The 14890-nt window shown below is 40.0% G+C and overlaps 2 protein-coding genes across 2 annotated transcripts in view; one reads left to right on the top strand and one right to left on the bottom strand.

Moving 5' to 3' along the window:
• Positions 1-4835, bottom strand: part of exd3 (exonuclease 3'-5' domain containing 3) — a 35496-nt gene extending 30661 nt beyond the window's left edge. The window contains exons 1-9 of the mRNA XM_079582588.1: positions 4773-4835; positions 3926-4087; positions 2701-2886; positions 2571-2624; positions 2018-2157; positions 1821-1927; positions 1667-1740; positions 409-447; positions 168-334 (exon numbers count right to left, since the gene is read on the bottom strand). Of these exons, the coding sequence (XP_079438714.1) occupies positions 168-334; positions 409-447; positions 1667-1740; positions 1821-1927; positions 2018-2157; positions 2571-2624; positions 2701-2886; positions 3926-4081 (923 nt within the window). The 5' untranslated portion in view covers positions 4082-4087; positions 4773-4835. The remainder of the gene's footprint in view (positions 1-167; positions 335-408; positions 448-1666; positions 1741-1820; positions 1928-2017; positions 2158-2570; positions 2625-2700; positions 2887-3925; positions 4088-4772) is intronic.
• Positions 4836-8939: 4104 nt separating this feature from the next.
• Positions 8940-13478, top strand: cdc37l1 (cell division cycle 37-like 1). Its single transcript, XM_079551714.1, has 7 exons — positions 8940-9274; positions 9778-10080; positions 10151-10250; positions 10801-10916; positions 11155-11277; positions 11362-11517; positions 12399-13478. Exons 1-7 carry the CDS (start codon positions 9185-9187, stop codon positions 12501-12503), a joined length of 993 nt encoding a protein of 330 aa, XP_079407840.1. The 5' UTR covers positions 8940-9184; the 3' UTR covers positions 12504-13478.
• The last annotated feature ends 1412 nt before the right edge of the window (positions 13479-14890 follow it).

The following is a 14890-nucleotide window of genomic DNA, read 5'->3' as shown; positions in this document are numbered from 1 at the left end:
ATATTGAAAAGACAAATATTATCTTGGGACCCCCAGCTCAGTGCCTTGTGACCCCCTGGTTGGTACCTACCCTCATTTGAGAACCAATGTTCCTCATCAAATGTAGCTAAAACATGCAGACTGTGTTTTGCCCATAACTACATTTGGTGTAGAAAGAGAAAACTCACTGTAGATGTTGAGGTAGTGTCTGCTGAGTTGCCCAAACAGCGCAGGGTAACCGCGCCCGAGGGATGTTGTATCTCATGGACCACTGAGCTGCTTTGCGAAGACTACTATATCTCACCAACATCTCCACCAACTGAATCTGAAGCTCCAAGTTATCTCCAATGACAAACTTAAGAAACCACCACACATATCACAATTAAGAGGTTTCCAATATTAACAAATTAATGCAGTACTAAACCTTACCTGCACATGATCCCTCCAGTTCTCCTCTGTCATACCATTCTGGAAGAAAATGGTTTTCTTAAGAGATGGTTTTCTTACTTACTAAATAAGGTGACTTTTATGGGTTGGATTGGTTCAAAACATCCATGATTTTCGCAACGCATCAATACAGCTAACTAAAAAGGTTTTACAATTTGTTTAAGGTTTGTAATTTAGAGATGAATGCTATTTTTGTGTATTTTAGAAGGTAATGATATTGATGGATTTTTATAGTGTGTTATTAAGAAACATTATTGCATGCACTGTATTCAGAGCTGTTTATTTCCTATATGCAAACGGTTTCACTTATTAAACAACACGTTGTTACGGCGACAGGTTCTCTCACAGCGCTCACTCACTCTCCGCCTACTTTGCCGCATATAACACCAAAACGGAGGACTCTGGTGAAGTGGATGAGCAGGAGCGACCTACTGCCTTCCCCATGTCACTCCCAAGGCACGAGTGCTTCTCCCCTTCGCGTCCCGCTTGGCTGTCTGTCTCGCCTCACCTCCTTCGCGGCTGCATGTCTCCCAGGCGCTGTTCTCATGTTTTCTCTGTGCGGACTCAGAGCTGTATCAGCCACACTCTCATTTAAACTATCTTATTATTGTCTCTAACGGAGAATCAGGACAGTAGTTTGGCGAATAGACTTGAGTTAAGCCGTTCTACGTGGCCTTTTTGTCTCAGAGGGGTTGAATCCACATGGTTCTGATGGGTGCAGTTACTTACAGTAACTCCGGTTCTCTGCATGTGCACAGTCTAAATCGAATTACTGTCAGGCTTATTCTCAGTGGTAAGACAGAAATAATCGTCAGGTGCAGGTTTTAGTTAGCTTTAAATCAGCGGTTCCCAAGCTGTGGGTCAGGGACCAGAGGTGAGAGAATGTGAACCATTTGCCATTTACCATTTTAAAAAGTGGGGGAAATAGACTCCTAAATCCAAGTCTGACAGTGGCTTAGTGGTTAGTGGTTCTCTCACATAGGGGCAGGGCCTGAATTGAGGTCATTATGTTCCACTTCTGCCCTGCACTACTGCACAGTGGAACTGTTTTTGACCATAAATGAGTTCTTCCTCGAATAGCCATGGGATGTGTACTGTAGGGGCCCCGTGTGGATTTTTGCTTAGGGCACCAGAAGGGCCAGCACCGGCTCTGACTCTATTGATGAATAGGATAACTGTATCAAACAGTGTGCATGCCAGCCTAAGAACTGCAGTTGGAAATTAGCTTGTGATCATTTACCTCGACATACGCCTTGTACATTAGGTACCGTAAAGAGTCCAGCTTCCTCTTGTATAAAGCATTAGGACACAGTGCTGTATAAATAAATAAAATATAAAATGAATGATATATTTTTTGCTTTCATAGTTCGTGTAACCAGGAGAAACACACTCACCTTGATCAACATTGTACTTCTCCACAAGTCTTAAGACATGTTTTGTCAACATCTTGGGTTGAATTGCTCCCATGTGATGTCTGGAGATTGAGAGCCGAGGAAACTGCCTGAATCAACGGACAAGTGGTGATAACCAGGAAACACATTTGTCAGAAATGATGATAGCATTATGTGACAAATTCACACTTGGACTGTACTTGTTTATTTGGTACACGTCAAAGTTGGGGTGGCACCAGGAGTCCAGCAGAGTGACAAGAGCCTGTTCGAGGTGTTTATGGCCTTGGACGTAAGACTCTGCCAGCGACAACTTGTCTTGCAAGATGAGAGGTATGCACATCTATTAAAAGACGATGGGACAATACAGTTACACTGATAGAGATACAGTAGGTTAGAGAAGAATTCATGCCTCTCTATTTATTCCTATCATGTTGAAGTCTGATTATTAGTATATACAGCGACTAATAATATACATCATTCATACACAGATCCAAACTGTTATGAAAGTTCAAAAACAATAATGTTTGAGAACAATGGACTGGGTCTGTGGTTGTATGGTATGAAAATGTGCTTTTTCCTTTCTCCATTTTGTTTTCAAAACTTCTCAAATTTCTGTTTTGAATGCATAATTGTTGGGTAATTAATAGTAGTATGATTTTGGTATGAGAATGCAATAATGGTTAAAAATATAAAAATAAAAAGAGGTGACTACATGTCTAAACCCGCCATAGAAAACTTACAGGTTGACCTTACCTCCTCCATACTTAGCTCATTCTGCAACATCAGTTTAATAGCAATAGCAGCCGCCTTTGAACGACACAATTGGGTTGGATTAGTTTTATAATTGTCTAATCAACTTTCTAGTGGAATCCCACACAATCACCTCTTTGTGGCTGTTGAGCGCTTGCAGCCGAATAATCTGGAGTCGGAGTATTGATGGATCCACAGAGCTGAGCTGGTAAATGGTGATAAGAGCTTCCATGAACTTAGGCTGTGTTTCTGTAAGCAGGCTCAATGCGCGCCGCTGCAGGGACAGTGCTTGTTGCTCAGGCAGGGAACTCAAGCTCACCTGGAGAGAGAGAAATATACAGTTTTTTCAGGGTTTTTTGGACATCTTGATTGTGTAGCTGTCTAATATTTAAGGACAGGGTAGGAATCACTTTTTGGCAAATAGTTCATAAACATTACCATATATTTGTGTCTCCAGGTGAGGAACACATGTTCAAATGATGTTGGTTCTACTAATATTTATTCTCAATTACAAAAGGTTTTTACATGATGGAAAAGTTGTTTGTGTTTACATTTTTTGGGGGTTCTCAGGACAATGAGCCCTATAAAGTAGGTTGTTAGATCCTAAGGCTAAAATGAGCTTAGAAATGAATGTAAAGGGACTCTTCTCCCACAATCCCAGCACATTTGGTCCTAATGTGTGACATAAAGTCAAGTTCAGTCGTAGCTGTGTGGGGCCTTTTTCAATCACTAAGGGAGTCATCTAGACACTAAATAGCAAGTGTAATCTACAATAGCGAGTGCCTCTACAACTCTCCAGGATCAATTGTTTTGTAGGTTTTCTGGTGAAAGAGTCTGTCAGCAGTGAAAACCAGAAACTTTAAAAACTATTGATCCTGGGGCGTTATAGTAGCCACTATAATGGAAAGAAAATGCACCATGCAAACCACTCATTCAGGCGCTAGGTCACTGAAAGGTCAACTACGCACCAATTAAACCTTTTTTTCCCCTCACGTGAAAAGTTCCACAATGCATCTTAAAATAAAGAAAGAAATGAATGAAGATAAGATGATCCCCTTTTGCACGTGCTGCTCGTCTTGCACATGAGCAAAGGCTTGGTAAATGAACCTCCAAGAGCGTGTCCAAAAGCCATTACCTTTGAATCATAAATTTACATACAATACATAAAAAACAGATAAACTGAAAATTGAAAAGGAAAACTTTACAGTGGCAAAAGGTACTCAGACCCCATAGAACCCCATTGCTCTGAATCTTAGCTCGCTGTTGATTCAAACAACTTCTTATTCTTTCAAATCCATGGTGTGGTTTCAATTCATCAATGAATTAGTTTTGTCAATGGACAGCGTTTGAGTGTCTACCTGAGGATGTTCTTTCATCCATATCTGGAATTCCATCAGGATCTGCATTCCAAGGGTGAGGCTCCTGCCTTTTTGTTTGCCAGGACAGCTCTCCAGGATGGTTAGGACAGCCTCCAGGGCATTGTCGAGTTTTGAAAATCCCTGAAGCGCAGCCATATGTAGCTGTGTGGGGCAGAGAGCAAAAAATTAAATGTCTTGGGAATGTTGATTGAAGGTGTACCAGAGAATATGAAGTAAAAATAGTAAATGATTAACAACTGCAAGTAATATTTGAATGAAAAATATTCTGTTATCTTAAAATTACAGAATATTGTACTCGTTTTATTGCAAAGGTCATCAAATGGTGGCTCTAGACACAAAATTGTGTCAAAGTGGCAATACAACAAAAGGGACAAACTGCCATATGTCTGACAGTGGCTTTTTATAATTGGTTTGAAGGTGGCTTCCAGAGCAGCACCAGATGAACACACCATTAGAAACACTATCATGCTGTGACATTTCTGGAGCCCACCAAATGTATACCAAAAACTGGACAAATTTGAAACTTCCTACACCATAAAATAAAATCTGTGTGAGAACGCGCCGTGCCTTGATTCGCAAAACAGATGTCGTCCACCGAATATCCTCCTCACATAGATCTCAAGTTCATTCAGTGCAGCACAAATTCCTTCCTTCCTACGGACAGACACTCTGGTTTCCTCATTAGCAGACACGCAGACTCACACACATACGCACACTTTTTAACATGCTGGTATCCAGGTTCCTGTTCTCTTGGATACACCACCTCTCTCCATCTTAGGCACACACAAGGTAGTATGAGGAACCGAGGTGTAAAAGTGACTCTCACCGTCGTCAGATCTTTCTGGGTCCATAGCTCAAACAGTTGGTCCTTCAGCGCGGCGGGGTCAAGACCTGCGCGCACAGATGAGGCAGGGTTTCAATCTGAACTTTGAACTCTACAAACCTGTCGAGCAATCAAACACTTCACCACCTCTCTGTGACCGGTCTTACTACAGAAATAAATTCAGAGAGGAAATAAAATTAAGTTTCCTGAACCTCTCAATCTTCTCATCAATTTGACACACATGAGCAGATGATTATTTCTCAATAGCTTAAGTGGCAGAGCGGCGCAGCCAACATACAGGGATAGTCATAATACTGCTAATAATAATGTTTTGTCTAGTGGTTCCCAATCTTTTTTGTCTCACGTACCCCTTGAGTTGTTAATTTTTACCCCCATACCCCAACCAGGAGTACCTTTCCAGACACTCAAAGTCATTTTACAATTTATTATTATTCATTCACTCCATAGCTGGTGATGGTAAGCTAGCCACAGCAGCAATGGGGTAGACTGACTGAAGAGAGGCTGCCAATTTGTGACATCAGCCAACAGGGAACTCCGCATTAGTGCTGCATAAAATATAGTTGTTGTTTTCTTTTATTGTTTTTTTTACATGGAGGGCTTTAGAGGCTACATTTACAGACTTTAATACCTAGGTACATGCCCTTGGGTTTCACTGACTAATCATCAAAGCTAATGCATGTGGAGGGAGTTTCATGTATCAGCCCCCCATCTATCCACCCTCCCCTCCTTCCCAGGGCTAGTTTTCCTGTTCTTCTCACCCTCCCGGCAGCAGCCTCTGTCAATTCTGTCTCGGATTTCCTCAGGAAAGGACTATGTGGTGGTCATGGTGTAAAAAAAAAAAAAAAAAAAAAAACAGCCTTCCTGACGCATAGTCTGGGAAAGTAGACCAAAAGGCCTTTCCCTCTCTTGGCATTGGTGACTTGAATTGTATTGTGTGATTTTCCTTTACATTGTCCGACTGACTTTTTTTCTTTTTTTTAGCAGTAAGACTAAAAAAATGTACAATCTATGCCATAATTAGTAAGTGAATTTACAAAAAAAAAAAAGAGAGAGGTTGATTATTCTGAGTTTTTTTTTTTCTGAACTGGAGTTGTTCCTTTGCCAAGAAGGACGGTTTAAGGACATGGGACGCTTAGGGACAATTATCCACCAGCTGCTGGACTGTCTGTTTGTCTGTTTGTCTGTTTCATTTTAGTCTTATTTTTTATTTCCAAATTATTATTCTGTTTAATATTCAATATTTGGAAAGCACTCTGAAGTTAAAATTGGGCTTTACAAGAAGTATAGATCCCTCTCTAAAATATACACATACAATTTGCGCAATGGTACAACAAAATACACATACAACAAGCCAAAAAACTTCTCCACTTTTTGAGTCTAGTCTAGTCTAGTTTCTTAGTGGTCTAATGAAGAAAGTTAAAATACTACAGTATAAACAACTAGATCTTAGTCTGTAAAATGACGAACTGAAAACAGTTTTCATTACAATGGGAATCGAAGTAATGCTCCAGCAAAACTTGCGATACACTTAAACAGCATTCCCCAGTCACGTTCATTTTCTGTAAATTTCAACAAAGATTAGATCAAGGGGCAGGTCTAACAGCTCGTTGCCAGGCAGCTGCTAAAATAAAAGAAACACAAAGATCAAGTGTCTAAATAGGGCATTTGGTGTCACTACAGCCACCGGAGAAGTTTGGCAGTGCTTGTGAAAGTAGCTCAACTGCACTAGAAAAATGCCCCCACATTCCACAAACACTTTAGTCCATGGGCCAGACCAGATATTGGTACCACCCAAGGTGGTAAAGGCAATCAATGATTTTTAAGTAGGTTCATATCTGAGCTTTATATTTTGGTATGATAGCTTTTCAGAGTTACAGCTTTATTATAGCTTTCAGCTCTTGAAGTGTACCACCCCATGTTGAAAAAGTCACTTTTGACACTGGTCCATATTTTGGTTTCCGGTCCATTAGATCATGATTTACACCACTGTATTTGGTATCACTGTTAAGAAGATTTTCATGTTTAGTTTGAGCTCAAATTTACTACTCTGTGACAAATGCCGTGCTCCTCAGACTCAAACATGAGGACATTTTTTCACACCTGCAGCACAATGGAGGCATCACAAGAGGAAAGTAGGAAGGGACAAACAAGAAGAAGATGGTGAAAGACTGTTGTGGGGCGGAGGGAGCTGCGCAGGAGGAAATAAAAGGAGGAGGTGGCGGAGCTGACCAGTGCAGGACGCCACGCTCTGAAACATGGACAAACCCAGGAGGCGGGGCACAGTTTCAGAGGATCAGAGGAGACTCAAGGCAGCTAGCCAGGTTTCCTCCGGGAGCTACGGTTTCCCTTACCTCCAAAAACATGCAGGTCAGGTTGGCCCATGATGGTGGCGCACTCAGTTGCAGTGGCTCAGGACAAACAACTGCACCCAATTTCGGTGTTGTACAATGACAAATAAAGACCTTACTTACTCACTTATCTGATGGACTGGAAATGGCATAAACCAAAATATGGACCAGTGTCAAAAGTGACTTTTTCAACATGAGGGTGGTACACCTCAAGAGCTGAAAACTATGATCATACCAAAATATAAAGCTCAGCTATGGAGCTACTTAAAAGTCATTGATAGCCTTGCCACCTTGGGTGGTACCAATATGCCAGATTTTGGGGTTTGGCCCATGAACTACTTCTCTCCTTTTATAATTCAGTGAAGATGTATATCCATTATAGCCACTTCGAAGGTGTATTTGTGTTTGAGGAAAACTGTGCTTTGTGAACAACATAGTCTAAAGTCAAAATGTGAAAATTACTGTATATAGAACAAACCTGCTGCATCCAAATGGGCACGGCTCATTCTTCATTCGCTAGTAGCTGCTCTTAGGTCTGTTGAATGAGTAAGTACAAAAGTAAATACAAAAACTTAACTGGGTGCATAGTAGTAAGAGTCATTTGTCCAAACGTTAAAATGGTTTGACTGACCAGATCGTCACCAGCCAAAAATGTGGGACATGAAGCGTTTCTACGTGGAACTTTTAAGTAGCCTGGAACATTTTACTTTTTGAAGATGCGCAGAATTTAATCTCCTAAATCCATGTAAAAACTACTGTTTCTTTACCCGGAGGGTTGACAGTCTCTACCAACATCCATGGTCAGTACTTCTGTACCTAAAAGATGGTACTACATCCCCCTCACGCGGTGACTTAATGTGACCACCAGAGTAAAAACAAAACACAAACCAGACTATTCTGACTTCTTTTAATACACATTGCCAACACCATGGTTAAGACCATTTAGAAGCTCGCTAACTGCACGTAGCTGTCACGTCAAAAGCTACCTACGTACGATAACCATAAACTCATAAGCAAGAGCCTCAGAATTTAAAGAAAACGCAATACTGCGTCGTTATTGTGTTTGTTTCCACATTCATTTAAGTGTTTTATCAAGACATTATTCCAACCAAAAACGAATATATATTATAATAGGTCCATGCGAATAACTTACCAACTTTCAAGACATTTAACGTTACGACAATAGGCAACAACATGGGTAACCACTGCCGGGATTGTTAGGCTAAATTTTCCCTTTGTAAAATCTCCAAAACACACAGTGTCTCTCTACAAGCTCATCACACACTAATGGTAGGTTTAAGACTCAAACACCTATTCCCGATTTGAATTCGAGAGAGAACCTACATAACATTATTGACAGTTAATATTATAAATACTGATGAATACTACATGTGACTGAACCGACACAACCGCCATTGCGCCTGCAAGACAGTACTGTGGGATTATTGAGCCAATAGGTTCTGACGTTCTGACCAGTCGTGTAGCGACAAAGCTAAATTGAAGAAGAAGAAAAAAACATTAAAAACACTAAACCTTAGGTTTCATGATGTGGAGGTTCATAAGCTTCACCTTTTCTTGTCTTTGCACTGAGCTGTTGACATCGGTTTAGCTTTTTAGTAACTACTTTCTGTAAACACTCATTTGATTTTGGTAAGGCACTGAGAAGTACATGGATTAAATAGTACTAATATAAAAACAGTCACACAAAAGAAATATCCAGAATTTTCGTGCACAAACGACCTCCTAGGAAATCACGTGGCCAACTGGCCATTGGCTAAAGTTGGGTGTACCACGTGGTTCGTATGTCATCTCTTAAAAAAAGCCCTAAGTCTCTTTGGGACATGTTTTGATAACCAATGCCATGCTATTTACGGGGCTAGACTCATTAGAGTCTAGAACATGTCCATGTGAGTTGTTCAAATGTTACATCTGTACCTATAAAAGAACGGCTTACAGTTTTCCCAGTCGGTTGCTAGTGTTGTAGATTATGATTGTAGCCTAGCGTTGGCACAAGCTAACTAGCTGCTAGTTGCCACAACAGCAGTAATGGAGTGGGTAGGCAAAGGACGTCCAGTTTTTCCAGAGGAAGAATCGTCTGCCACAGATGGATTAAACCATGCCCAGGGTAGTCAGCAGGTAAACTCTGTTGTTTTCATATAAACAGAAAAGCTAAGTCGAGTGCATGCTCTCATGTTATGTTATCAGTGAGAAAAGAGATTTGTTTAGCTAGAATCTATCATACAGGTCCTGATAATTGAAGTCCCGAATTTGCTCGGACCACCCGACCATAAACTTCACTGTTTTTTTCATGTTGGAGTCGGTGACTGGATATAATGGATCTGTGCATGGATTTAGCAACATGATTCTCAGGATAACAGCAACTGTTTTCTGTTCTTGTTCATTCCTGTGTCTTGTTGAAATAGATTATTATTATAATTAGCCCTTTGCTATAATGCGTTTTGTCTCTCATGTGTTGATCAATCTGCTGCCCCACCAACATTTTTATAAAGATGACGATATGATGATAATAATCAGTCATAATAATAGTCAGAGTAATAATAAACATTATTATGAGGATAAAACAATATAATATTTATAATGTTATAACAGAATATCTTTCTTTTATCTTCATTCAACAGCAGTCACAAACCTCGCACCTAGTGGACAGTGCTATGACATCACTTTGCCAGAACCAGCAGCACTGTATGAAGGCCTCCATCTTGTCTGGCTGGCGACTGGCTGAGGCCCAAGATCAACTGGGTTCTCTAGGTGTCCACAGCTCAGAGTCTTTAGAGCAGGAAAGAGCTCGAACTTCAGCCTGTCCAAGTGAGCTCTCACACACGGAGCAGGAATGGCAGCGTAAGGAGAGCATGTTGGGGGGTCTTGAGCCCACCTGTAGCCCCGTCTTAGGAGTGTCTGCAAGCTGGGATGTTTTTGATAAGGTGAGTGACATGTTTTAAATGTGTTGGAATCCACTTATTTTTAGCACATTATGTTTTCTTTTCTCCCCAGAGCATTATTAATGTCCAACATCCAATTCGAAATGTTGAGAAGGAGCAGGAGAACAGCGAAACGTTTGTCCAAAAGTACGAACAGGAGGTTAAACATTTTGGTGAGAGAAACTTTAGGGATTATGATTATTATTATTTTATTACAAGGCATTGTGGGTAGTGTGGTATAAAACAGTGTGGGTGCATCATTCTGAAACATGGAACAATATAAAAGTAGAGATTTTCAAAGATCATCGACTGGACCCTCCACTTCTTCATTATTATTATTATCCTTTATTTTTACAGGTTTGTCTCTTGAGACTCTGTGTCTCATTTGCAAGACAGACCTTTTTGAACTATTTGGCAAATTCAGCAAAGCACATAGTACAAAACGACAACATAAACATTCAATTAAAACAATGACAACAGAATAACTCATCCATCCGTCAGCTCGACGCATTTCACAGACCCTGCCTGAGAAACATTATCTGCATCCGGTGGTTTCATCATGTAACAAATTATGAAATCTGTGCTCAAGCAGGCTGAGGACCACTTATCAACCCTGTCCAGTCGATGATATTTTAGAATCTCTACTACAGTGGAATATTCCTGGGTGACTGAGAGCCTACACAAACATGGAACAATGACTTAAGTGGTGTCCTTTGTTTTTAGGTATGTTGCGGAGATGGGACGATAGCCAACGTTTTCTTTCAGACATGCCTCAGCTTATTTGTGAAGAAACTGCAAACTTTTTGATTCTGTGGTGTATCACATTACAACAGGATGGGGTAACGATTTCACTTTTATTTTTACTTTTCTAGTTGTTTCATTATAAACTAAACATGGTTTGGCTCTTGATAATTCTAACATTGACATTTCTAAACGTTCTAACACAGTTTTTGTCTTACCTTAATGCTCTTTGCATTAACACACACTGCACTGTATATTTTTGGTGTTAACTCCTTTTAAGTTTTTAGTTTATGAAAATTCAAACTTTTAAGTTATCAATATCCCTTCGTTCTATAGAAAGAAGCACTAATGGAGCAGGTGGCCCACCAAGCTGTGGTCATGCAGTTTATCCTGGAGATGGCTTCAAACTATCAGCAGGATCCTCGGGGCTGCTTTAGGCAGTTTTTTCATAAAGCCAAAGTATGACAGTTGAGATGTTTTAACCAAATCTTACAAGTTAATCAGTTGAATACAATGAATGATTCGCATGAATTTGTTACACAGGAAGGAAGTCACATCTATCAGGAAGTCTTCCATTCTGAATTAGAGGCCTTTAAACTACGAATTCAGGATTATGCTGTCAAGTGTAAGGAAAACTCCCAAAATAATGTTGAACAGCAGAGAAGTGACTCCAAAGAATTTGTGAACTCTTTACAGTCGGTAAGTCGTGTTTGATTGTTTTTCATTAATCTTTGTGGTTATTAGTTTGATTAGAGCAGCATTGCGTTACTTGGTCATTCTGAAATTACGTTTGCTGCTACTCATTGTAGTGAAGCTTAAAGCTGTGGTAATCAAATTATTTGTGTTGTAGTAGAGCAAACTTATTTTGGGACCATAGATCTACAGTACATAATAAACGCATTTTCCTCCAGCGCAAACCAGGAAGTCAAAGGCTAGAATTAGCACGTTGTTAGCATTGACGGTCAGACATGTTCACGTCTCGACTCTGTGTCGCTATAAACTCCGGCTGAGACGAGCGTTTGATTAACTCATGTGAACAATCGGGATGTGGAAGGGTCTGTGATAGATAGAAATGCATTTAGGCAACAGCTGAGAGATTGTACTCAACCACCTTCGACTTTCACGGTTTGAAAGTCGGAGGTGGTTGATACTACAGCTTTAAGTCGTTGACTGGACTGGGTTTGGTTGAGTTGAGGACGTTTCACTTCTATTCACTGAAGCTTCTTCTGAATGTCACATTCTGATCACAAGAGCTTCACTACGATTAATACTTTCTCATCCTTGTCCCTCCAATGCATATCATGAAACCTCTTTCCGCTTCCTGAGGACAAGATTTATAGTATGTCCTCAGTTTTTTCCCTCTGCTTAAAGAAAGCCGTCAAAACACATTTGGTAATCTTGAATTTGTCAAGGGCAGTGTAAGAATGCAACTGAGCCTGCTCTCTTTCTCATGTTTGGCTTCATAGTCATCACCTGAATGTTGTCATTAAGTCTAAAACGAAGCATCTTTTCTATTATTCAGTTTCTATTTATTTGTTTAAAATACTTGTGTGTGCTTTTGTGTGTTTTTCTTTGATCAGGTGGCAGAGTGCTCAATGAAACATGGACTATGGACAAATTCAGTCAAATGGACAATGGAGGACAATGCTGAAACAGAGGATATACTCATGATGGAAACGTCCTAGTACTTATAGAGTCGTCTTCTTCTACAGCATCTCCAACTTCAGAAGAGAGGGTTTATAATGTCAAACACATCTTTATCACTATCTTACTCTTTGTTGGTTAGAAAATACAATACTGATATAAAACAAAATATCAAACTATTTCACTTCCTGATCCCCCACACAAGCTTTTCATAAGCCCCTCTCCCCATACCTCCTCCTCTTGCTCTACTTTGCTGTTTCAATAAAGAAAAAGAAATGCGCTGCTCGGCTTTAGTAGCTGTAGTGAAGTGATGTTGAGAGGTAAGAAATCAAGAGGAAAGCATTTCCTAGATACTTCGAACCTCAGGAGGAGGTTTTTGAGAAGAGGAGGAGGTTTTTGGGAGTGGTCGTCACACAGCAAAGAATAGCCACCGCGGAAGATTCAAAAGATTACTCAAAAGATGTGCGAGTGGCTCAAAACATAGCTCCGGGCATGTTTTTGTTGAGAGAACATCGTTGGACCGCAGGAAAGAGCTGTAAAAGTTTATTTTGCATAATTCCTCCTTTTATCCAATGCCTTGTTCACATAGGCCAGGAAAATGAATCGCGTGATTGGCTGTAGTTACAACTGACAGACGAGCTGTGCTGTTTTTGTGTCAGGTTAGTCCCTGAATCCAACACTAGCTTTGAGATGCATGGGATGTGCCATGAACACCGGTATGAATATTATTTGCCTTTTTACTTGAAGCCGAAACCATCTTTAACATTTCCTACCTGTCAACATTAACGAGGAATATAACAAAAACAATTGTAACAAATCTTGCTTAATGATATTTGTCCAGTTTTGTAATAATAATTCCAACCACTGAGTTTGCCGTGTTTGCTGTTGCTGCAACTGTCTGTGCAAGTTGTGGACATGGACAGTGTTCATATGTCAGAATGTTCACGTGGTTATGATTGGCCCTGTTGACAAAGTTGTCTGACAATCAATATTTTCATATTGAATTCATCAGCTTTGGTTTAAAAATGTAACGTCTAAGAAAGTTGAACTATTCTTAGTTCTTCTTTAGACTTCACTTTTAAACTGATCATTCTGACAACACTTTAGTTTTAAGATAGAACAGCCCATAAGTGCTTTAAAGGCGATACTGTAGTGTATAATGCAGGACATCTCAGTGTGACACAGGATGAAGAAAGGTTTTGCTTCACATGGCGATATCGGTCACTCTTAGGGTGATCCATAACAGCAGTGGTTTCCCACCTGGGATGTGCATGACATTGCAGGGGGTCCCTTTATTTGAGCAAATTGTTATAAATGATCAAACGAAAATGGCGTACAAGTGCAGAATATACTCCAATCTCTGCTTATCTGTTGTATCTAAATACTTATTGGCCATTGTTATGTTTGATGTTTTGTGGGAGCTCCTTTTTTGGACTGGTGGGGCTCGACTTGACTCCAACACAAGGAAAAAAAGGTTTGGAACCGCTGCATTGGAGAATATGCAAAACCTCTAAGATTTCAGAAACGTAGAGGTTTCTCAGTTGCTGAAAACTCTAAAAGGTTTTTTGTTGAGTTGAACACACTCTTCATGACACATTAAGTGACTTCATTTTTTATTTGTGTTTCTAGTCAGTTTTCCTTCTTTTTTTACCTAATGCATGTCTTTATCAAGTGCTCTGAGTGTTGTTAGGCTGACCTGGCTAAGCATTAGATGTGTGATCAGGTCTTTAGGTGGGATGTGAAAGTGGCTGAGCTCAACTCTACAAGACTAATTCTTGCAGAATTGTGCTTCTGCATCCGAATGTGTCATGCACTTTATGGTTCTGTTTTAAGAAGTAAAAGTTTGTAGCTTAGTGTGGCGGGCAGATGACACATCAACGTGTGAATTACACACGATTGCATCACGTTGTATCACAGTGTTCGTAGGCCGCATTGTATATGGGTCATCTGGTGGTGGATAATGCATTACTACAGTCAACATAAAAACTGATCTCAACACTGGCTGGTCTCATTTGTTCTTCTCGTTGAGAAATGTGAACCAAACTGTCATGCATGGGCTTGTTTAACCAGCTCATAATAAAGTCATTCAGTAAAAAACAAATTCCGATGGGGGGTAAATGCACTCAGGATTATGAGAATGAAAAAAATGCGCTGATCAAGATGTAATATCAAAAGGAAGAGAAAAGAACATATGAGAAATCCTAATGATAAAAATATGATATAAAATCAGTAACTTTGCTTGATACATGTGTTGGTGCCTCAGCTCCATCCCATTAGTTTGAAGCACATAATCTTCATGTTAAATAACCTTTGCTCTGTTCTGTGTTTAACCTGTGCACTTCAATGTGGAGGTTTTATGTATATTGAAACATCAGAACCTTGACATGCAAAGCACACATTTACTGTGAAAGTACCAAAGTTTATTGCA

The sequence above is a fragment of the Gobius niger genome, assembly GCF_951799975.1.
Source record: "Gobius niger genome assembly, chromosome: 2".
Classification (NCBI taxonomy): domain Eukaryota; kingdom Metazoa; phylum Chordata; class Actinopteri; order Gobiiformes; family Gobiidae; genus Gobius; species Gobius niger.
This window is presented reverse-complemented; position numbering and strand designations above follow the sequence as displayed.